General features: G+C 36.2%; 1 protein-coding gene across 1 annotated transcript in view; it reads left to right on the forward strand.

Moving 5' to 3' along the window:
- Positions 1-1,311: 1,311 nt before the first annotated feature.
- EYA1 (EYA transcriptional coactivator and phosphatase 1) overlaps positions 1,312-22,804 on the forward strand; it is a 151,582-nt gene continuing 130,089 nt past the window's right edge. The window contains exons 1-3 of the mRNA XM_040995708.1: positions 1,312-1,726; positions 6,856-6,905; positions 8,474-8,601. Of these exons, the coding sequence (XP_040851642.1) occupies positions 1,694-1,726; positions 6,856-6,905; positions 8,474-8,601 (211 nt within the window). The 5' untranslated portion in view covers positions 1,312-1,693. The remainder of the gene's footprint in view (positions 1,727-6,855; positions 6,906-8,473; positions 8,602-22,804) is intronic.

Here is a 22,804-nt window from a genome sequence, read left to right on the forward strand (position 1 = left end):
GGGTGAGTTTGCAGTGTGAGCTGTGTCTTAGGTCTGGCAAAGTGCTCATTTCTGAGGAATTTAAACTGGCATCCTTTCAGACAGGAGAGAGGGAAGTCTGCATCGCATTTTGGTCAATAGAAGCATTTTGCTTGTTTGCACTGGAAAGGTGCTCTTTACAAATTAGCAAAGTAAAGGTAAGACTGTGTCTATCTGTTTTAGTAGTTGATGATTTAAAAAAAAGTGCCATAAAATCATTTAGGAAGTTACTATGCCTTCTAAAATCATATCAAACTAAGAGCCTCAAAAACAAGAAAAAAAATTTTAATAAAAGACCAAATAGAGTAGTGTTTGATAATGACTAATTTTCAGGAAAAATCATAAACATTTTTAGAGTATAAAATGGGTTGTAAAGAGTGGTATCAAAATAAACATCAACATTTGAACTAGGTTATGATGCTTTCTTTTAATATTTGATTTAAACGTATTGGTGAGGTCACCGATTTTTGAAGTTACTTATCTGCATAAAACGTATGACTTATGTTTTATGTTCGGCTCTCCAGGTCAGTCACTAGGCGACCATAGGTAGAGCCTGCACTTACAATATTTTGTTTTAAAGAAACGACTTTAGAGATGTAGATAAACGCAATTCTTTCTGAAAAATCATTTAAAATCTTAAGGCTGAAATATTATCTGGTTCACATCCAAGAAATGGTTCGCTGAGTTCTTGCCAGGCAGGCTAGATATCACCGCAGTCACCACTCAGGCTTCCATTGTTAAACTGATAACAGCTTACACGTTTGCGTGCTGTTTCTCTACTTAAAGAGAATGGCCACTCTATTTCATGTTCCCCCTCCTAGACCAGTCAGTAGGTAAGCCCACTAGGGAAAGAATGCTGAAAAGTATTGATTCCCTAAGTTTCAGAGTCTGAAAAAAGTTTCTGGGAAATTGTGAAAGATAATGTGTAACTACGCCCCAAAGATCATAATTGGTAGCTAGGGTAGCAAGAGGGTGTGTGTGTGTGTGTGTGTGTGTGTGTGTGTGTGTGTGTACATGGTGTCTTCGAGAAGTTATTCACACACAGCTGTTTATTCAGATAGCATGGGGTGCGTTCATTTACATAATAAATTTTTTTCAAAGCAGCAAGGTTGAGTCAGAGCAGTGCTCCTTTCAATTGTTGCATTTAAACCAATAAGGTTAGGACAAGAGAATAGCTGTGGTTTGCGTTGCAAAAACAACAACAAAAAAGCCCTGCGGCTCCATGGGCAGACCTACAAGGCTGCGCAAACAAACCGAGGGATGAGACTGGGCTGTTTCTTTGTCTAGGGCCCTCTCAGATGCTATCTGCGGCTGCCGTTCGGTGGGGAAAGAGCAAGGCTGTTCCTGCATAGCACGGTGGGAGCTGATGGCTCCGAGTTTGGGGCGAGGTAGAAGCTCTCCAGTGCCACTTCCGACTCGCAGCCTTCCTGCGGCGGTCTGCCGGGGCGCTTTTCTTCGCGGGGAAAGCGTTTGCGCTCAGTCTCTAGGCAGCCGGCGCCAGCAGCAGCGCCCAGGAGCCTTCCCCGCGAGCCCGGCTCGCTCTGCACAGGCGCTCCGCTCCCCGCAGCGCCGCGGCTCCGCCGAGAGCGCCTAAGAACCCGCCCGCGCGTCCCTGTCCAGGAGCAAACTATGTCAGGAATGGAGCTTTGCTAAACCAGCACATTCGGAGGAGCACATGAAACTGGTGGATGCAGCAGATGTAAGCGCTGTAAGTACACGTTGACTATTTGAAAAATTGCAGTGACTGACAACAGCTGTGCGGTGGGCAAAGCCCAAGATAACGGAGCACTTTTAGGATTGTTTGGATTTGTTTTCAAAGAAAAACAGGATGGCATGGGGGGAAATTATGACACTTTGTACCTACGACTTTATTAGCCACAGGGTTCCAGCATGAAAGTATGATTCTTAACCCCCAAATTGTCTGAGTGATTAGGATCGTTAGGAGATAATTAGGAATTAATTGTTAACAAGTACTTTTGTTAGGAGCTGTATAAATAGCTGTATCATAGGGTCACGTCGTTATAGGGAGGTGACTGTCTCTTTTTGGAATTGCTGCAGGAAAATAACTCAAATATTGAATGATAGTTAATAAAGCAGTGTGTTTATGTGCATTATAACTCATGGTAACTTTTCCCTACACACTTTAAGAAGAGGGGCTTAGTGTTTCAGAGGATCACACCTAGCAAAAATGCTTCTTTTAAACTAATACTTCTTTTTAAGGATGTAAATCCTTTTGCTTTAATGAACAAATACCCGTCACCCCCAAACATTGTATTGAACAGGCTTATCTTCGAAGGGTGATTTAAGCAACATTTGTCCAATTAATAGATTTTTTTTTCACTTATTGACACTTTCTATGACTTGAGTGGACCTAAAATTTTAAAACAAAATACTTAAACTATAGAATTATTATCAGGAATATTTGCCATTCAAAAGCAGTATATGAATGGCTAATGACTCCTGGGCTTATATTATTATTATTTTTTGCAAGGAGTTTTGGGACGCATTGAAGCCTAGCATCTCGATACACTTAGGGCTGTCATTGAATTTAGACAAGTGTTTTTTATGTTTCATTTCCTAAAATGACCAAGGGCTACAAGAAGGCAGTAGTTAAGCACAGAGCATAGTTTTATAGGTTTGGGATTGTTTTGATAATGTGTCTTTCAGAGTAGGTTTCTGTTTCATGCCCGTGTGAGTCTTGCCCCCACACTGTTTGGGGTTTGTGGAGACACACACATGAGCAGTTATGCTTTTGCATGATCAAATGCTTGATATTTGACTTTGATGATGCTTGAATTCTCCCAAGGCCCAAAGGGCTCAGTGAGTGAGCTGTAGATTTCCAATCTTTGAGAGTTCTCTGTGGTGGCGGGGAAAGCTGACTGAGCCACTGTTTAGTCCTCAAGTGCCAAATGGCAGTCAACGACTGTGTACGTTTCACAGACGTGATCAATGATTGTCTACACCCCGGATTTCCATTTGATGACAAAATTTAATTAATAAGGATTTGTTGGGAAGAAGAAAAACATTTGTTGTGAGAGTTTTAAAATCCCTTCTGCATAATCAGATAAAAATACTTTATTCAGCATTTTCTATACATGGCAATTTTGAAAACAGTGTTTTAAAACTATAGGTGGAAGCAATGGAGTTTGCATATTTGTTGTTTTCTCAAGGAATCTATTTTTTGTCATTTTCCTTAACCGGGGTACACACTAAAATGTCAGGAATGTGGGATGTTGCCTTAGTAAAATCAGCAGTAGTAGCTGAACCTTCATTTTATGGCATCTTGGATAAAGAAGGAAATACAGGGTCACCATTTTAAACACATCTACCTTTCCTGGGAGTTCCTTTCACCTTTGGGCTTAGCTTCTTACTTTTAAAACTTAGGTTTCTTTTGTCATGTTTGTTTATTACAACGCTGACATCAGAGTTGGCAATAATTATTGAGGAGAAATTTTAGCAAGAATGAGTTCTGCTTAAAAAGTCGATTGATGTCTTAGACACCTTTTTTTTTTTCTATAAAATGCTTTCTGATTAGAAAATTACCATTGTCTGTGGCTAGACAAAACCAGCTTGCCTGCCAGCTCTATTTATTTAGAGAAGTTCAGTACTTTCACTTTGAAAATTTCTTTACAGTTTGAAATGAAAAAAAGCTTTAAATTATAGTCATTTTATAAAAATTGCTTCTAGCAAGCAAAAAATAAAAAAGCCTATGGAAAACCCATAATTTAGACAAGTGCCTACATTTTATTTGCTCGGTGTTGCTGGAGCTTACAATCCCTTTCCATTTGCAGTTTACTTTTCACAGAACATTATTAACTTTTTGGCTTCATACATGATCTTCTGTCAGATGCTTTTGATTTGTAATTTAGCAAAGTATAATAAACAGTGCAAAAGTCATGAATTTTGCTTCGCATCCTGAGCTCTGTGGTAGGGAAAATGTGATAAAATGTGTACCTTAAGTCTTGTTTGATGATCTCTCAAAGCAAGTTTGCCTTCTGGAAATAATTTCTGGGGTTGAAGAGCATGGTATTAACAGATTTAATGTGGCTATTCAATGGATTGGCGAAGTACTATGTGAGGTTTTACAAAATGAGAGAGACAAATTGAACATCAACAAAAGTTACATCTGTGAAGAATTATAAATTTAATTAGAAAAAAGGCAAACTTAAAAGATCTCATTAACTAATCAGAAGTCAAAGTTACTAGTTTGGGATTCTTGAGTTTAGAGTCTAAGAAGTTCTGCTGTCTGTTTTCTCTTTGTACTTTCACACAACTTTGTCAATCTGTGACTCCGGGTATTCTATACGAAGAGTACTAAAATGTATCAAAGTGAAACAACTTCACTGTAATAGAAAATGACTGTTCATAAGTTATGGGAAATATTTTTGCACTCATAGACATATTTGAATTAAAAATACTAGAGTAAGAGAACACAGCAAGCATTAAGTTTATGGATATTAGAAAAAAAATTGTTCTTATTGAATATCTTACAGCACTGTTCTCAAAGTCATGAAATATTTTTTTCCACTGTTGAATGAGAATATCTCTAATTATTTCTCAAACGCTTCATGGTTTTAGACTTCTGAAAGACAGAAACTTCCAGAGACATTGCCCATCATGAGAGAAAATGAGCACCATTCACAGAAGTAGGTGTTCTTTTTAGATAAGTCCTCTGAGTGTTTCCTCACTGCACTGTAATCTTGTAGTACACATAAAAAACTAAAAGCATGTGAAGTGTAGCATTTTGTAAACTGTAACTAATTTTGCTCACATCTGTGTCTAATTGTTGTCTGCATTCGCATTCTTGAGAGTAGATTTATTTTTCCTGGACCACGATGTGGATTCAGCTGACCAGCCTAAGTGAGGATTAGTTGTTTTAAAGTTATTTTGATTAAAGAGTCATTTTTAAATACAGTAACACACAACACATGGTTTAAATAATCCTTGAGACACAAAAGAATATATCTGAACTATACTTAATGAACTGAACGTCGTGGGTACGGACTTCCAAAAATTGTAGCGAATGAAAGCACGGTTGAGACTGTGTTGAAACAGCATGAAAGAGATATGCTGTTGTGGAAATGCATTTTTTTAAATGAGGAAACGTGTTAGAATAATTCTTGTTTTAAAGCCGATTTTTAAAGAAATGAACAACGTTTGACATTTATGTTTCAATTTGATATATTAAACCTCAAAAATGAAGATAACCCATACCTTAAAATATACAGCGAAGCTAAAATTATATTCCCAAGATTTTGTTTCTTAGCTAATGTTAAAATGGAGATGTATTCTAGCATGTAACAGGATGTGTTGTAAGTATTCTTTCACGTAATTAAGGGAGTTCTTAAAACTAAGTTCTCACCTGTAATTTATTCCAGGTGTATAAAGGGGGAGAGAAAAAATGTCTCCCTGAGGTATAGTGCTGCAGTTTTTAAAGGAAACTTCAATTCTTGAGAGAGAACATTAATTTTACCAGCAATTGCAGAAACCTGTTATTGCAAAATGACATATCTTCATGCATTAGCATTTTTCATTTGCTACTCACACAATCTTTAAACTTTTTTTGTCTTGCACCTAGAAATTTCACATAACATTAGACTAAGACAGGGAGACTTTATTGTTTATTCTTTCTAGCAAGGTAGTTTCTTCATTTCAGAAATCATAATTTAAAAATAACAGGACTCCACAGAAGAAGTGGGGTTGGATAACTTTAATGCTATTTGAGATGCTTTAGTGCCCATCTTTCTTCTGCAGCCATAATTGATGTCAGTTGGGGTTGAATGAAAATGCACATCAAAGATTTAGATTTCTGGGCCATTTTGAACATTGTGCAGAACACTCTTGCCTGCCTGCTAGGCGTTAGCCTGGGCTTGCAAGCCAGTCACTTAGCTCACCTGAGTGGATCACCTGCTGGCCATTTACGCTGCCTCTGGCAGAAGGGCAGTGATTTAGCAAAGCCTGCAGGTTAGTTAAGTGAAGATATCCAATGAAGTCCCCAAATACAGACCCACCTAGACACATAAGAGACTAAACTGCTGGCCAACGGGCATGATGCCGTTGTTAATGGGTCCATTCTCTTTCTAAGTTGAAAGAATAAAAAGATCTACCAACAAGCCAACTTTTTTTTTTCTGTTTTACTGAGCAGAGCTGAATCAGCACTTGTTCAATTTTTGATTGGCATGAGGTAAAACACTACTAGCATGTTGCTCGGTGGTGTGACTTTGGGTCTGCAAGCTTGGCTTAGCCATGTGTCGTTAGTCCTGCACTGTCTGAAAGTTGCCCAGACACTTTGTGAGTGAATGTGAGGTGGCAAGGAATAGACGTAGGAGAAAATCATCATGATAAGAAGAGACTGTCAGGAGTCAAAGGGGTAGGCGGGAGCTCCGTTTCAGCTGGTGATAACAGGATGAAAGATCTTCCGAGGATGCTGGCAGATTCTTGCTGGCAGCACTGCTGTTAAACACACTCATTTTGTTAATAGCTATTTTTTTTCCCCAAGCACCTTTTCCATGCTACTCCAGCAAGGCTGCTTTGCATGTTGATTGGGGGAGGGGTAATCCCGTTTGCAGCTGTCATAGGCCAGTGATGAATCACTATACCGTCACTTGGCTGCCTTCCCCCCCTGACAAGGGGAGGAGGAGGATAGACCTGCAGGAGGAAACAACAGTTGAGATCTCAACTTAAAGACAATATGCCTTTCACTGCTGCAGTATCCTCCTGTTTCTCTTTCGGTTGAAAGAGAGCATTGTCCAATCTCAGCCATGTGCTCTGTGTAATTAAGAGCTAACCCTGAAGCAGAGTTAACAACAGCTTCTAATTTTTTACCCCTGACCACAGGTGCAAACATCTCAAACCAGTTCAGATGTTGCTGTTTCCTCAAGTTGCAGGTAAGGATATTATTGTTGATATTTGACGTTTTGTGGAGATTACCTTTCTGTGACCCAGATCTATTTTTGTCTAGTATTTCTTAATTATATCTATTAATAGTACCAGTCTTGGTTGGACATGACTTAACAGTTTTTGTGCGTGTGCGCTTGTTAAAAAATGTGAAGTATGTAGGAAGGGAGTAAGAGCCTTGTTTGAAAACAGCAATGCTGGTGTTGGGCAAACTGAGTGTGTAATAAGTATCAGGAGAGAAAAAGTGGATTTTGAACCCTTTCTAGTTTGAATGGAAAACACTTGGGGAAGCAAAAAGTCACTTTAGAAATAAAGTGGCTCATGTTAAATGGATTGTACATCAGTTTTAAAACCTTAAGAGAAACCTCAAAAGTAAAATGACCATGGCTTTAAAATGACTGTAGCTGGTTTGACCAGGTAGGGGTGAGAAGTAAATAATATTAGCTTTATATATGTAACATTAAACTTCCCACACCGCTTTTTCCCTCTTTTCTCTCTCTCTCTCTCTCTCTCTCTCTCTCTTCCCTCTCCCACCCCCTCCCTGTTTTTTTTTTTTTTAAAGAAAAACACATCAAGTTTGAAATCCAGTGACTGGGTCTTAGACTTCTTAAAAACTTGACTGTTAGAGAACATTATCTAGGTGTGTTTTTAATGCCTTAAATAAATCCTCTCTTCGTTAATAGAGCATTAGATACAGCATGGATAGCTCAAAATGCGAATGAGTAGTGGCTTTTGTGCTTTTCCCAGCATGAATAACTGCTTAGTCCAAAGCCTTTCGGGGGTACTTAACTTTTACAAATGTGGTAAACATGCAGAATTGCAGTGTTGGACCAAAATTGTTCTAGCTTCCCTGAACAAGTGACAGCTGAGGTATTCCAACTGCTAGTGGCCCTGGAACTCACTGTATGTTGGCCTTATCCCTTTTCAATTGGGCAGGCTGTACGTAATCCACAAAGCAAACAAGTGAGCCGACATCATAATGTTTTAATGCTGCATTTGTTTCAAGGGGAACAGAGGAACAATTAAGTAGTTTGCCAGAGTAAACACATGCATCAGGACTGTCTCATTCCCTGTCACCAGACTATAGGTTTTAAGTGCTTTATTTGGTTTGGAGACCCATTAAATTACAATTGGGCGGTAAATTATAAGGGGATAGCTAGTGCTAATTTATTAGATGAATCAGATTCTGTAGAAAAGTGATTTATTTCTATTATGTATGTGTATATATTTGCCTTCTCTTTTAGAAAAATAACTCCTTTGAGTTCTTTTCAATATTAAAGCTATGTTGTACTTTTCTCCCTGAAGATTAAAATACGTAGAATTCCATGTGAATGTTTTGTTGAATAGATGGGGCAAGTTCCATTTTTGAATTGACCACATGTCATGAGAGGGTGACTACAGTCAAAATGTAAGAGGAACTATTTTGAGTCTCAGAAAACAGATACAATGGGACTTTGGGGGTGAATGTGTTTCCAAAAAGGTGTCAAGTCATTAACACATTAAATAGTGGTGTTATGAATTTGGTACATCTTTCAAATGGAAGGCTTCTTGTCTTTAGGTCTATGGAAATGCAGGATCTAACCAGCCCGCATAGCCGTCTGAGTGGTAGTAGTGAATCCCCAAGTGGTCCCAAACTCGATAACTCTCATATAAATAATAATTCCATGACTCCCAATGGCACCGAAGGTGAGTGTCTGCCTTCTTGCTGTCTACTTTGCACCTGTTTGTTCATCATTATGTGCTTTGTTGTTGGGTGATTATGATTGCAGTTCTGAAAGCCACTGAACTTCTGTTCTGTCTTCCCGTAAGGCATTTTGACTTACGAATCAGTATTTGTCATTCTATGATTTAGAAGTTACACATTGCTAGGCTTTTGTAACTTTACATACACTGGTTTTATTTCACATACAGATGTATGTATATGTATATATAACATTGTGTGCATTACTTTAGTAAGCATTGAACATCTTTTATCTTTTTTGTTCGTTCTATAGCACAATATCAGTTTGCATTATTTTACTTTATGAGCAATGAACGCTTGGTACATTTCCTTTATTTTACTTTCCATTTTATTACTAAAATCAAATTTGTTTAAGTGTAAACATTGGAGTGATTGTTTTTCTTAATGTCAGTAAAATAATCTGTGTGCCCAGCATCTTGTCATCTTGTGGTCTCAGACATTAGAATATAATAAGTAAAGAAATGACAAAATATGCACTTATTTTGAAGACATACATAAACTTTATTTGCTTTCTTAGAAATCAAAAAGTGTGCTTTAAGTATAATACTGTAGCAGTTATTTCTGTGTAACTGATATATGTAAATGCTAATGTAGTTGTTACATAAATAGAATGCCTATTTTAATTCATGTATATCCAAGTCTTAACTAGATTGTATGTGTTGTGACCTGTTATATACAGCCATTTAGATACTGTGCATATTTTAAACACTTGAGCATGTGAAAGGATATATTACATATTGCATTGAATTTATTCCCACTTTATTGAAAATTTAACATTTTCACAGATCATATTTTTGCTTATGTTTTCCTTACTATGCCTCATGCTCTTGAACCCTGAGCAGGTTTCACTGCAAATTCAATTAATTACCCATGTTAGAAGCCCACCTGTAGACAAATGCTTAACCATCATTTCCCAGCCACCACAGTAATTGTTTGTCACACAGACTTTAAAAATAAAATTGTCACAAAACGATTTGCTTTTAGTGCCGCATTCCAATATGCCATAGAACTTCTAATATTCTGAAATTTACAATAATAGGTAAAATATGAAATCAGTTGTTTCTGATACAAGACATCTTTTATACCAATAGTGATTACTTTTATATGTACATATTCTACATTTTTCTTGTAGAGTCAATACAGTCATTTCCAATGTTTATGGAAAAGGGTTACTTTCAACAGGAGACACTTTGCAGGTCCAGCAAAAAGAAAAACAAAATCAGTGAATAAGATGCCTCTTTATCTGAAGCTTCTCCCCATTTTGATAGGCAATCAGAGAAGTTTCAATTATTTATAGGAAGGCAATTCTAATGCATAAGTAGATTATATAGAGCAGCAAAAAACAAAAGCAAGCAGTCCGTTTTCCTTGCTCTTTGGAATTTGTCTTCAGGTGAAAGTGAGCCTGCTGTGGGTGTTGATAAGTCACCCGGACTCCTGCCGGCCCCTATGCCGTGGGCCCCAGGGAAGTGGCAATGGGCAGAGCATCCCCAGAGGGGCCATAGAGGCACACTTCTACATCACTTCTATCATTGCAAAGTCCACGTGAGACAGTCACATTAAAAGAACCTAAAAATAAGGAAGACTAAGTATGTGAAATGGTTGTGCATGAAAGAATATGCTATTGCATATTAAGAAAGTAATTATGAACTAACAAAACTGTTCTAAATAAGAAGACATTAAATAGGAGTTAAGAAGACTTTAACTTTTCAACATATCATTGGTACATTGTCTCCTATCAAACAAGAACCAGAGTTGAAGTAGTGTGTGTGTTTGGATAGCCTTGGTTGAATAGTATTTGGCTTGTTTTATAAGGGAAGGTGGAATTATAGTTTATTTCAGAGTGTTTGCATTTCTTAATATAACACTTATATTCAGGAACACTGCATTTTATAAGATTTTTGCAAAACTAAAATAAGTTGAAATAATAAAATCTAGATAACTGTGTATCCCTCTAAGAACTTAAGTCTGAAAAATAGCTGGACAATGTTCCTAACCTAAGAAACCTTATTTTATGTCTTGGAAATAAATTTTTTAGCTCTTATTTCAGATAGTTCTGAAAGATGAGTTATTCATCTCACTATTTTCTGGCAATCTGCTTTAGTGTGTTTGGTGAAGATGATAGTTTAAGTGAAATCAAAAGCTATCAATATAAAAAATGTGTTACTCTACTGATTTCCTTAATTTTATCTCAGTATACTGTTTGAAAATATGAAATTTGCATGATTCATATTACTTGCCAAGCAATACCAAAGCAATATCAGAATGATAGATTATTATTAAGATTGTGAATTAATCTATCATGTCCTTATATATATTTTTAACATGCTTGTGCCATTCTTTAAAGTCCCTAACATAGGAGATAGGTTAAAATTAATGAATTCATTAATATTCAGCAGACTTCCTTGGAATAATATTCCTATGGATTTACTTATTTCTTCTTTGAAATCTTGCTTAATTTGAAACCAGTAGTGTATAGAGGGGAATAAACAAAAGAATTGACATTCTTCAGAATGACAGTCATTCCCCTAACTCTATAACACTATGTTTCCAACCATCTATGCCACGGTTTATGCAAGGTTCACTGACTTTTCCTTTGCCTTGTTGAAAATAGCCCAACTGAAATTAATAAAAATTTACATTTAGTGTACACAGTTATAAGCTTTGCCTGCGTTCGTATAGGTATCTTCTCAACCATTTTTACTTCCAGCCACCACTTGTCCCTAGAAATAAAGCTAAGAAAATAAGAAAATCTCTAGATTCAAAAGCTACAGCTTCATCTGAAGAACAAACAAGAAGGAATGGAGAGGCAGAGAATATTAAATTTCTTCTTAAGTCTGCTGCCAGATTATCATAAGACTCAATGTTCGCAGGCTCTGTGTTCTTAGGCTGGTGCCTGTTTTCATGGTTCATCTCCGGGATAGAGACAGCAGGACACTGAACTTCAACCTCAAAGACTGTGCTTTTTATTTCCTACGTGAAGTATCCTTCAGTTATAATAGTGGCTTTAAAGTTTCATATTTCAAAATTTTCAACTGTTCATATTTTTGTAGTCTGTTCCAGGTTTTCTGTGGATCATTATTGTTGCAGCTAATCATTGGTGTAACTCAGTTCATGTTTTCAAAATATAGGCAAAAACATAAAATAGCAGCCTAAGTGAATGCTTGGCTTACATGGAGAAAAGCACCATTAGAAATGACAGATATCCACATGAATGAATTAATATTTCGGTTATTATGAGACAATTAAAACTTGACCCAGAGGAGACTGACAGGTAGTTGCAGTAACTCCAGTTGAAGCCTTTCTTTGAGCTATGTTCTCCACTGGTTTTGACAGTTAGTCTTTTAGGGTATTTTGGGATAGAAATTTCTATTTAAATATTTTATAAATATTAGATAATTCATGCATTTATTGAAGCATAGTTCTTAAGGCATAAGCTTTTCAGTAGTGATGCTTCTATTAAATGAATATTAAAGCATCAGACCAAAGACTGTTTCTTACGTTTGGGCACACATTCAAGCCTTTATTGTGCAGGCGTGGTATTTAATGGTTGTGTTCAATGTGAGAAATATTTGGGAAATGTTCTTTCCAAAGGAGGCATGGATATGATAGTAAAACAGTTTTTATTTATGTACTTAATTAAGTCCTTGTTTGCAAAGATGGATTCATTCCATCTTTGTTTTCTCTGGATGTCTTAAGTCTTTGAGATATTATGATTGGTCAGTTCATATATAGCTTATTAGAATGTTTTGGTTGTCTTAGGTTAAAATCGTAAAATGGCAAAAAAAAAAGTGAGTGAAAAAAATTGAGAACAATAGATTTTCTTTATTGTAACTTTAGATTCAAACTTAAGAAGAAGCTTAAACTTTTTAAAACAGATAAATTTATCTTTAAATGGCTTCCAATCAAATGTAGTTGGAATCTTTATATGAATAGGTTTTCAGTAATTCTGATGGCAATTCAAATAGTAATTTTGAATCAGCATATCAGATTTCCAAGAAATAAATGGATGTGATCTTGACTTAGGTGGCTAAATTTTCAGCATTTAAAATTTATTTAATTTTATATTGCATATTTTGGAAGATAGGTTAACTTAGTTGTACAAATTTGTTATCAGAATCTGTTTTTAAGCTCTTTTGTGCTTCCTACAAAGCTTAAAATATTAAAAATGACCTGAATTTGTTTTTCTTCACTGTAATTTTAATTCAGTAAAATGCAGTTCTATCTAACTAAAATATCTTTAAGAAACCTTGCTTGTAGAAAATACACTGGAGTGAATGTGTATAAAATTATGGTTTGAGGCTGCATTTTACAGGCTATATTTATATATTTGTGGTCAAATATTCTGTTGTCAATAGAAACATGGTAATCTAATTTTATTGTTGTTTACATTCTGCACATGATTCTGCTTCTGGGAGATTAAGTGACATCATGAATAAAGAAGGTTCTAAATGACATTTTTAGAATTCGCGTATAGCCACAGATTAGACCTCTTACAAATTGTTCTCAAACAAAAGTCATGAAAGAATGAACAAGATAATTTGTTAGAATTTAATATTTGCATATATTATGTACATGGGAATGATTTGCACATGCTTGTGGCAAATAACAGCAATGACTGGTGTTTGTGAACAATGTATTGCTAGTCATTGAGCCTACCAATATAACGCCTAGGAAACTGGGTTTGCTAACTGGGTGAACCCTGACAAGTGAGCTTCTGTGTAGTTGCATTTCCTCATCTATAAAATGGTAGTAAGAGCAAGAGATGTGCTGTGACAGTGTGAAATTAAACTTCTTGCCTTCTTGGAACTTACTAAATATCTGTTGATCTCTATCCTAATGTGTCAGTAATAGTCCCTCCTCCCATCAAATTCATGTTTTATGCACAACTCCCACCCTGCAAGTCTTAGGAAGTTAATTACTAAATGTAAAGGCACCTGATTTGTAATTGACACCACTAGTGTCTGACCTAATATTTGAGTAAAGTCGAATCCAAGTTCTGAGCTTGGGTCTTTAAATAGCTTCATTATTTTTTGGAGAGAATATGGGATTATCATCAAATGCAAACACCTTTTTGTGATATTTTCTCTTTATTCATTATATCTGCCCTGGCATATGGCACTAGATGCTCAGAGCATGCATTGCTTAGCAAAGAACAGAGTGATGCAAGAGCCAGTAGCAAAGGCTCTGAAGACAACTTTCTGAGGTAGTTTTTCTCTTGCTGTCAAGTTCTTGTGTGAATCTGTGAGATTTCTTCCTGTGATTATGGCTGTTGTATGATTGGTTAACTTTAAGAGGTTAGCCCTTCTTGGTTTTCAGTGGTTTAGTCTTAATTGTGGTCCCATCAGCTCTCTCTTGTGTTAAATCTGAGATCAAATGGAGAGGAAGTCATCTCTTACTTTTCATTGCAGTAATTATTATGTATACATTTGGATTGGAGCAGCATGACCAAAAAGTAGTTACAATTGTGCTGCACTTGGAGAGAGTCTTTTTAAGTAGATGCTACATTTAGTGACATTTCTCTTGACTTTGAGAACTGCATTGTATCAATAGTCTATACTGTTTGCTATTGCTAATTTCACAGTAGAAACAGTAAGTGCCAAACCCAAGAGTTGGGAATGTGCTTTGTATGTTCTGGAAGCAGCAAAGAGCCCAGCATGGCAAGAGGAGAGAAAGCGGCAAAGAGACTACAGAGGTAGAGTCAGGAATAAAGATGTTCCTTTCTTGTTGTGTGGGGCCTTGCATGTTGGCAGACTTTGGTTGGCATCTGTAGCTAACTGGATCTTTCCTAATGAGAATAGGATTTGCAATGCTGGTTGTCTGCAGGGATGGTCAGGGTTTCTGGACATGTAGGCTTCTTGATAAACTAGTAACTGGATGGTAGACATCTTTTGCAGATGCATGTCATTTCTCCCCGAGTTGTGGGAGAATGTTGGTATGACCAGAAATACACCACTCCAGAATTTCCTGTCTTCGGGGAGAAACCTCTTGTAGCTACCAAGGAGACATATGGATCTTTTGGATGTGATTGACTTTAGCCTTTCATATTGTATAGGTTATAGATTTTCTGCTGTCAGAAATTTCTGATTTTTATGAGGCACACTGATGCCTTGCGATGGAGGAGTTGATAAAATGAAGTGTGTGTGCATGTGTATGTGTGTGCATGTATGTATGTTTTCTTACTTTGCCTCCTTGGAGTTAGGGCCAAAAAGAATTCAGGGCCTTTCCTTTGGCTCCAAGCATCTAACATAACAGAAAAATATATACATATTAAACTATATAAAGGAAGAAGTTGTCTTCACAAAGAGAGAATCTAAGTTTGGAAATGCTGATGAAAAATGTATGTTCTATCATTTTAGAGCCCCAATTTGTTTATAAATGAGAATTTGCTATAATTACATTCATAGAATTTACTGGTTTTGCAGATTTCTTAGTTTATTTCATGTCTCTAGTATTCTGTTTCACCAAAAGAGGTACGTGAACTTGGCTAAACAAATTCCAAGGAGGTTTGTTTATACACTCCTCATGAACCAAATTTGAAACATTTTTTATTCCATAAAGTGAACCAAAATCTAAAATAATTAGTCATTTTTTCTTGCCTCTGTTATAAATAAGGGGAATTTTGAGTGGAAAAATGCATTGTAGTAAATGATGACTATGAATTAAATGGACTGTTTATTGAACACATTGTGACAGCTTTATATTCTGTATGTCACCCTCAACACAATTTTTATGCCAGCTTTTATACATCTCAGATTAAAGAATTTCAGTAACTAGTTTAAAGTAGCTGTCTAGAGGAGTTTCAGTGGCCTATTAGTATGATTTTAGAGTTCACACTGTTTGAACTCTAAAACATGACTTCCCCAATTGTGCTTATTAACCACAAGTCTTGATCCTTGCTGAGCTATTCTATCTTCCTGAAGAAACTTTTGTGTTTCCTTTTCTAAGACCATGTTGAAAGATACTCAATACTTACTTATACGTGCTTTTCACCCGTATAATCTCACAATTTCTTATAGGTACGGCACCCTTGATGGCTATTGTGTCTTAACGTCTAGCAGATTTGATCATAAAGTCAATAAATGTTGGCTGAACTGATGCCCTATGAGTATGTAAATAAGGAAAAAGAGTAATCATGAACCAAATTACATTAATTTTAATGGTAATGTATTATCAGACTAAATAAGCAAAGATCATTTTTCAGATTTTTTTTTTTAAATTGATCATTTCATAGATGTAGACTTTGTATCCAGAGAACATGTAGTCAATATCATGGCTGACTTGAATTTGTAATTTACTTGAATTTTTCTGATATTACTTAAATGTTTCCTTAATGGAAATTCCACCTGTTGGATTTAGTATTTTAGCAATGATGAGGCAACTTCCATATTGTCTAGGAAACAGTCAAATGATATAAAGATAAGGCATTTGGACACTTAAATTTACTTTCTTGGCATGAAGTTAAAGGAATGATAATTGAAGGAGCAAGAATATGTATATATAATATATACAGTGGCAGAAAGAATATTTTAATATGTTGGACATATAAACTCTTTATCCACCATTACATTTTTAAGGCATTCATGGAATACTTACTATGTTTAGAAATTTACCAAGAAGCCAAAAAGTTCACAATCTGTGAGTTGCTGCTCCAGGATTAGGGGGTCACCACACCATATGATGAAGGATAAGTTCTGAAGTTCTGCAGAGGAAGAGAGACACCCTAACCATGGCCCAGTGACTAAGGATAGATGGTTTTGCAGAGCCTGGTGTTTCCAGCTGTGGCAAAGCAATCCCTAATCACAGGAGTACTTGCACATGTATGTGTGAGTTTGTGTATAGGTGAGGAGCCTTTACTGCCAGGCAAAGCACAAAATAAAGAGCCCTAGGTTCAAGGAGCACAGAATTTGGGGTCATTTATGAGTAGCTGAGGGACTTGCAGGCTTATAAACAGTGGAGTGACTCAATAGGGTTTGTATTTTTAAAAATATACTTGGGCAGTATTTTGAAGCTGCATGTTAGAGGTGGTGGGGAAGGACTCCAGGTGAGGTGCAATGAAAATATTTTAGCTGAAATTGTGCACTTAATTTGAATGGTATTTACTTACATTTTTCAGCACAAATCAGATACTTGCCTTAAAGAGTGTTAAGTAGAAAATGACTAATATTAAATGGGAAAACAGCATTGAGTGATGAGGAAGCCATGAATTTTGCAGTTAGCTAACATGGGCGAATGCTCTGAAGGCAGCTGTTGGCTCACTCTGTAACTCAGGTGGATTCTGAGAGGGTGCAGAGCTGGGCATTGGAAACTGGACTGCCCCAGTTACAAGCTGCCACTTACATGTGTGAAGCTGAATAGTTACTGACCTGCTCTCTGCTGCTCTTTCTGGTTCATACCCTGAGTATTGGTTCTTGCCTATAGTGTTGCTAGGGTAGTTAAATGAATTGATAAGGTACTTAACACAGCCTGCCTTGGACAGTTAGTCTACCTAAAATATTAAGTAACTGACATCTGTTACATGCTCAGTCATAGTGAGTATTTTCAAATAAGAATAAATGTTGTTTTTAAGATTAAAAATCAGTCCTTTGGAACTAGCCACCGTGGTGCTTTCATGTGAAAAAAAGGATGTTTTCTCCTTTGAAATCCCTTGTGTTAAAAAATAGCCTTGTCAGGTACCCAGAATGCTAGAGATCCTAAGAAGTTGGCTCTATGAACACAGTGTGAATCGAATCTGAGTGTTGCTGTGAGGTGGTGATGAGTGGGAAGGCGACACCCATCATTGGTGAGATTGATTACATTTTAGGCAACGGAACAATTTTTCCGTATTGATATGATTGAGGGTCTGAATCCTGGCCAGCTCATCTGCTTCCAATCTTCATGTGTTTGCTTATTTTACCATCTGCTAATTTGCAACATTCACTGATACGCTGTTCTTCAGTGCCCTGTATTCTCAGACTTTCCTCTTGCTCTGCTGTTCACTGTTTGGCCAGATCCATGTCAGTGGAATGATTAAGGCTGATAACCTTTATCAGAAAATGTTTGATTTTTTAGGCCTACTTATGAAAGAAGGAGCAATTAAGGAAATTTAAACCTTGCTGGTTATTTAACATCTTCATGCATTAGTTTTATCATCTCTGAAGTGACACAAATATACAATAGATACCATGAAGTTGCCCTGAGGAACAAATGAGTTATTGCTAGAGAAGGGTTTAGCACTATGTCTGACCTATAGTAAGCGCTCAATAAATGTGAGATAATTTTAAAATTATTTGTATCTATTATAAACTTATACTTAAATATTTCCTATGCCATAAATTGAGAGTGTGGTAAAATTGTCTGGATTCTTAAAATTATGGTGATGCTTTCATACTATTGTGCCATGGTTCAGTTTTAGTTTATAAATGTATGTATATGTTAAGTGCCATTGAGCAGCACTCTTAAGATATTTTGTGCATTTCATTATGTATATATTTTACTTAAATGAAATAGAGCCATAAATAAACAGGTTGAGTATCCCTAATCCAAACATCTAAAACCCAGATGCTTCTATTACAATGCTATTTTTTAAATTTTGAAGCATTTCTGATTTTGAATATTTTTATAAGATTTGTCTATTTGAAAGATGGAATTATTAGGGTTGGGGGAATCTTCCATCTTCCATCTACTGGTTTACTCCTGAAATGGCCATGACAGCCAGAGCTGGGCTGCTCTGAAGCCAGGAACCAAGAACTTTTTCCAGATCTCTCAGCTGGTGCAGAGCCCAGACAGTTGGGTTGTCTCTTGCTGCTTTTTCAGTGAGCTGAAAGGGAAGTAGAACAGCCAGATCTCAAACTGGTACCCAGATCTGTGAACAATGTCTTTATCCACTATGTAACAATGTTAACCATCAAATTGTGAACATTCTGATTAGGTACTTACTCAGTCAAGTTTGTACAAATAGACCCAAATGCAAAATGTCCACAATTTTAGACTCTTTTGGTCCTAAGAATTTCAGATAAGGCATATTTAATCTGTATGAAATACAGTTCATGAAAGGAATGCGGAAGTGTTTAGGCATAATTACTATGTCTATTACTTGTTTTGAAACATGAAAACAACTTTTTTTTCAGGAATAGATACTAAATACATATAGGCAAAATGTATACATTAGAATTTGGGTGTTAAGTTGATGGGTACTCATGGTGGAATCCTATTTGTGTGTGATGATAGTTTATATAACACAGTAGGTGGGTGGAAGGACAACAGACACTGTAGTTTCTGATGAATACCAAGTAAGACCCTTGAAGAAATGCAAAGAAGTGTGACATTATCCCTGCCTTCAGGGACTCATCATTTTGTTGGAACAGATAAGACTTTTTTAAAAACATTTGGACAAAAAAAAAAACCTGCATAGTTACAATATGTCAAATAATGAAGGCTAGAATTTTCAATCTGTGGCTTGAATTTCTCCGGGAGTAGTAGAGCTGGTTAAAGATCAGTGGATTCTTTAGTGCAAAAAGGATAACAAGCTACATTTACATCTATCCCATTTTTTTTACATAGGCATTCTGGTGAATTTATTAAATTGTGGAAATTTGGAAAACTTATTATAGTACAGACTTTTAGAAAAATTCACCATAGATGTTTGTTGTGATGTACTTTCTCAGATTAAAGTAGGCTGTCTTTTGTGTTGCTGTGTACCTTGGTGTTAGAGGGTTTCATTCTCAAGAGAGTTGGAAGAGACAGGGCTAAACAGTAAGTTCTCTCCGAGTTTAGAAGAAAGAGCTCTTCAACTGATATCTGGCTGGGCTTCAAGGAGGAGGTGGAATCTGAGCTGAGTGTTGGGAAATGGGTAGAATTTGAATAGGGTGAGAAGAGATGGAATGTATTTTAAACGAGGCAAGAATGTGAACAAAGCAAGGACAGTTTGGGAGACTCTGAGGAGTCCAGTTTGGTCAAAGGAGGAATTGATAATAGATAAGGTCAGAAGTATCTGCTGGAGCCAAAGATGGAGGACCAGAATGCCAGGCTGAGGAATTTGCATTCTACCCTGGAGCCAGTAGAGAGCCCAGTGAATGTCTCCAGCAAGGGACTGATAGGGATTGATGGAGTGAAAGGTAGTAATCCAGCAGCAATTTCAAGAATGGATTGGATTGGAAGAGATATGGATAGCAGTATGGAGGCTGCTTGTGATACTGCCCAACCAGGACTCTGCACTGATGGGGCAAGGGCAAGAAGAAAGGGAAAAAGAAAATGGATTCTAAAAGGCATCTCAAAAGAGCAGTCACCATTTACCATATATTATTTCTGGTTTTGGTTTTGTTTATGTTCTTTTTTTAAGTCCACTAGTTTCAACTTCTATGTAAATCAAGGCATAGTGCTATTCTAATATGCTGGACTTTTGTGAGTAACAGGCTTTGAAATGTACTGCTTGTTGGCCATGTAAACCTCAAAGTTGCAGTTTAATCTGTAGTATTTTTCAAAATGTGGTATAAGGTATGCTGTTTTGAACAGCTAACAGTTTTTTTATCCCCTTTAATATGAATAACATGATTTTAACTTTAATCTTTTGAAGGATAATAATCATATGCCAGGCTATAGAGCCAACCTAAACAAGAGAGTACCTCATTTTCTAAATGAGAAATTAAAGAAAAAGAAAAACATGCAATTCATGTATGTGTGTGTGTGAAGAAGTAGTTAAGTGGGTACTTACAGTAGTTAGTGAATTCAATCATATGTCTAAACTCATATAAAGTAAATTTACAAGTATCACTGTTGTCCACTTTTATATTTCATGTAATAATTTTTATTCATTTTCTCCATGCCTTGTGTTTTTCATATCCTTTTTGAAATCACATGACATGGCTTTTGAAATACTTTGTGCCTTACGATTTAAGAAGACTTGGTACTTTAGTGAGTAACATTGGTCATTGCACCCAAACTGTAATATCGTATTACCTGGGTTTTCTTTTGCTGGAGCATAATCATGGGACGTGTTGCTGCACTAAAACTCTCCTAAAGCTTATTTGTAGCAATGTCCAGTAGTTGCCTTTGATTGGTCAGCCCTCATGAGTGGTTATATCTGTGGAATTTACTTAAATCTCTTTTACTCAGAAAGCCAGCATTTTCTTCAAAAATGCAAAAATTATAGTGAATTATAGTATGTGTTAATTGACCTTCTCTGACTGGTATTTTGTTCAAAATAACATAATTTGCATGTATCCTCAGTGAGAGGCTCTGCAAGAATTTGCACATGAACTAACAATTTAAGAGTTTTACAATATCATATGTCTGTGTATACACAGTGCTTATAATTGTATTGTACAATGCACCCACTGACATGTAGTCATTTTATTTTTATTTGTGCCCAAATAAATACTAAATTCCAAGTACATGGCTTGTGTTTTGTTAAGTTCTGCAGGATACCATAATTTAAAAACATAGACCCTAGCATGATAAAATTTATCTCCTACTAAAACAGATAAGTTTTTAATAAAAAGAGATAGGTTATGATATATGTTTTAAATGAGACATAAATGTAGACTTAGAATTTTGAGACAAGAGGAAAATCACCCCTGAGTATTAGGTTAAGCAAGATATAAGGAAATGGTGAAATTTTACTCAAGAGTTGAAGGAACTGTTAGATTTAGTTGTATGGAAAATTTATAGGATACTTAATGTGATATGGAAAGAAACTAGCAAAGCTAGATTTAAGGAAGCATTAAACCTATTCTTGGACCTACTTGGCTTAAGTGCTATCTGTTATAGGGACAAGTAGTGCTTTGTAAAATGATGATTATATTGCCACAAAGCAAAGTTATAAAAATTAGAAGTGATAGAAAATTTGATAATTTTCTTTTATTATAAATTACCAGTTTTATGAATATATAATATATGTATTGAAAATATGGGAAGCAATATAAAAGTCTTGTGTTTGGGCCAGCATTGTGGCATTGCAGATGAATGCTGCAGTGCTGGTATCCCTTGTGTTTCCAGGTTTGAGTAACAGCTGCTTCACCTCTGGTCAACTCCCTGCTAATGTGCCCAGGAAAGCTGTGAAAGATGACTCAAGTACTTGGGTCCAAGGCACCCAAGTGGGAAGCTTGAATGAATTTCATGACTCCTGGCTTTGTCCTAGCTCTTGAGACCATTTGGGGAGTTAATCAGCAGATAGAAGTTGATCTCTCTCTCTCTGCCTCCCCTTCTTTCTGTAATTCCTTCAAATAAAAATAAGTCTTAAAAAAAGATAGGCACAAAAGTAATGAGGAGAAGGTTGTGAGGGATTGGAGTAACAGAAGTTAAGAGACCTGGTAGTATAGTTGAGAAAGGAGGAGCTAGGAGGTGTGAGAAGAAAAAGAAAATTCAGCCTATGTGATTCACATCATTTGTCAAAAGGAAGTGGTCCACGGCAGAGGGATAAGATGATATTTTTATGTTTGTACAGGTTGAATTTGGCCCTCAACCAGGCAAGGGCATTGCATAATTAATATGTAAGGAATGTTCCCTATAGGAAGTTGTGCATATAGATAGAGATTTGGCAGCCATGTACATCAAGGTAATTATTTAAAATTTTTTGAGTTTATCTGGAAAACTAATGACAAGACTTGTAAGACCTGGGGTGCTAGATAAAGACTCATTACACTGAACAATTAAGGAAAGTCGGGATTGAGTAAAGCTTGAATTGGGTAATTGTAAATATTCTTTTAGTGAAATAATAGGCACAAAAGATTAGATGCACAGTATTATAGAAAGTAGAAGGAATGCTACAAAAAATTATATTTAGTAGGAAGATAATTCCTAAGAAATACATATTATGAAAAAAAAACTGCATAGTTTTAATCATTTTTGCACCAAAGTATTTGCAAACTTTTAATTGCATTCTCTGTGAACTTTTTCAAGAACCTTTCAAGGTTACAGTAATTGGAAAGTAAAAGTTTAGGAAACTTGGTCAGGGAAGAAAGGATAGATTGAGACAACATCATGGTTGAGGAAAGACTTCAAAAATTAGAGGAGAGCTAACCATCTCTGTAAATGGAAGGAAAGGCACTTCTTTTTATGGAATGCTTAAAGATGTTGAGAGACTGATAACTAAATAATGGAGCAATGTTGTGAAGGTGATGTGGAAGTGGCACTAAAAATATAGCTTTAGCCCTGCTAAGTCAAAGGAGATCT

The sequence above is a fragment of the Ochotona curzoniae genome, unplaced genomic scaffold, assembly GCF_017591425.1.
Source record: "Ochotona curzoniae isolate NIBS_2020 unplaced genomic scaffold, NIBS_Ocur_1.0 contig_1071, whole genome shotgun sequence".
Taxonomy (NCBI): domain Eukaryota; kingdom Metazoa; phylum Chordata; class Mammalia; order Lagomorpha; family Ochotonidae; genus Ochotona; species Ochotona curzoniae.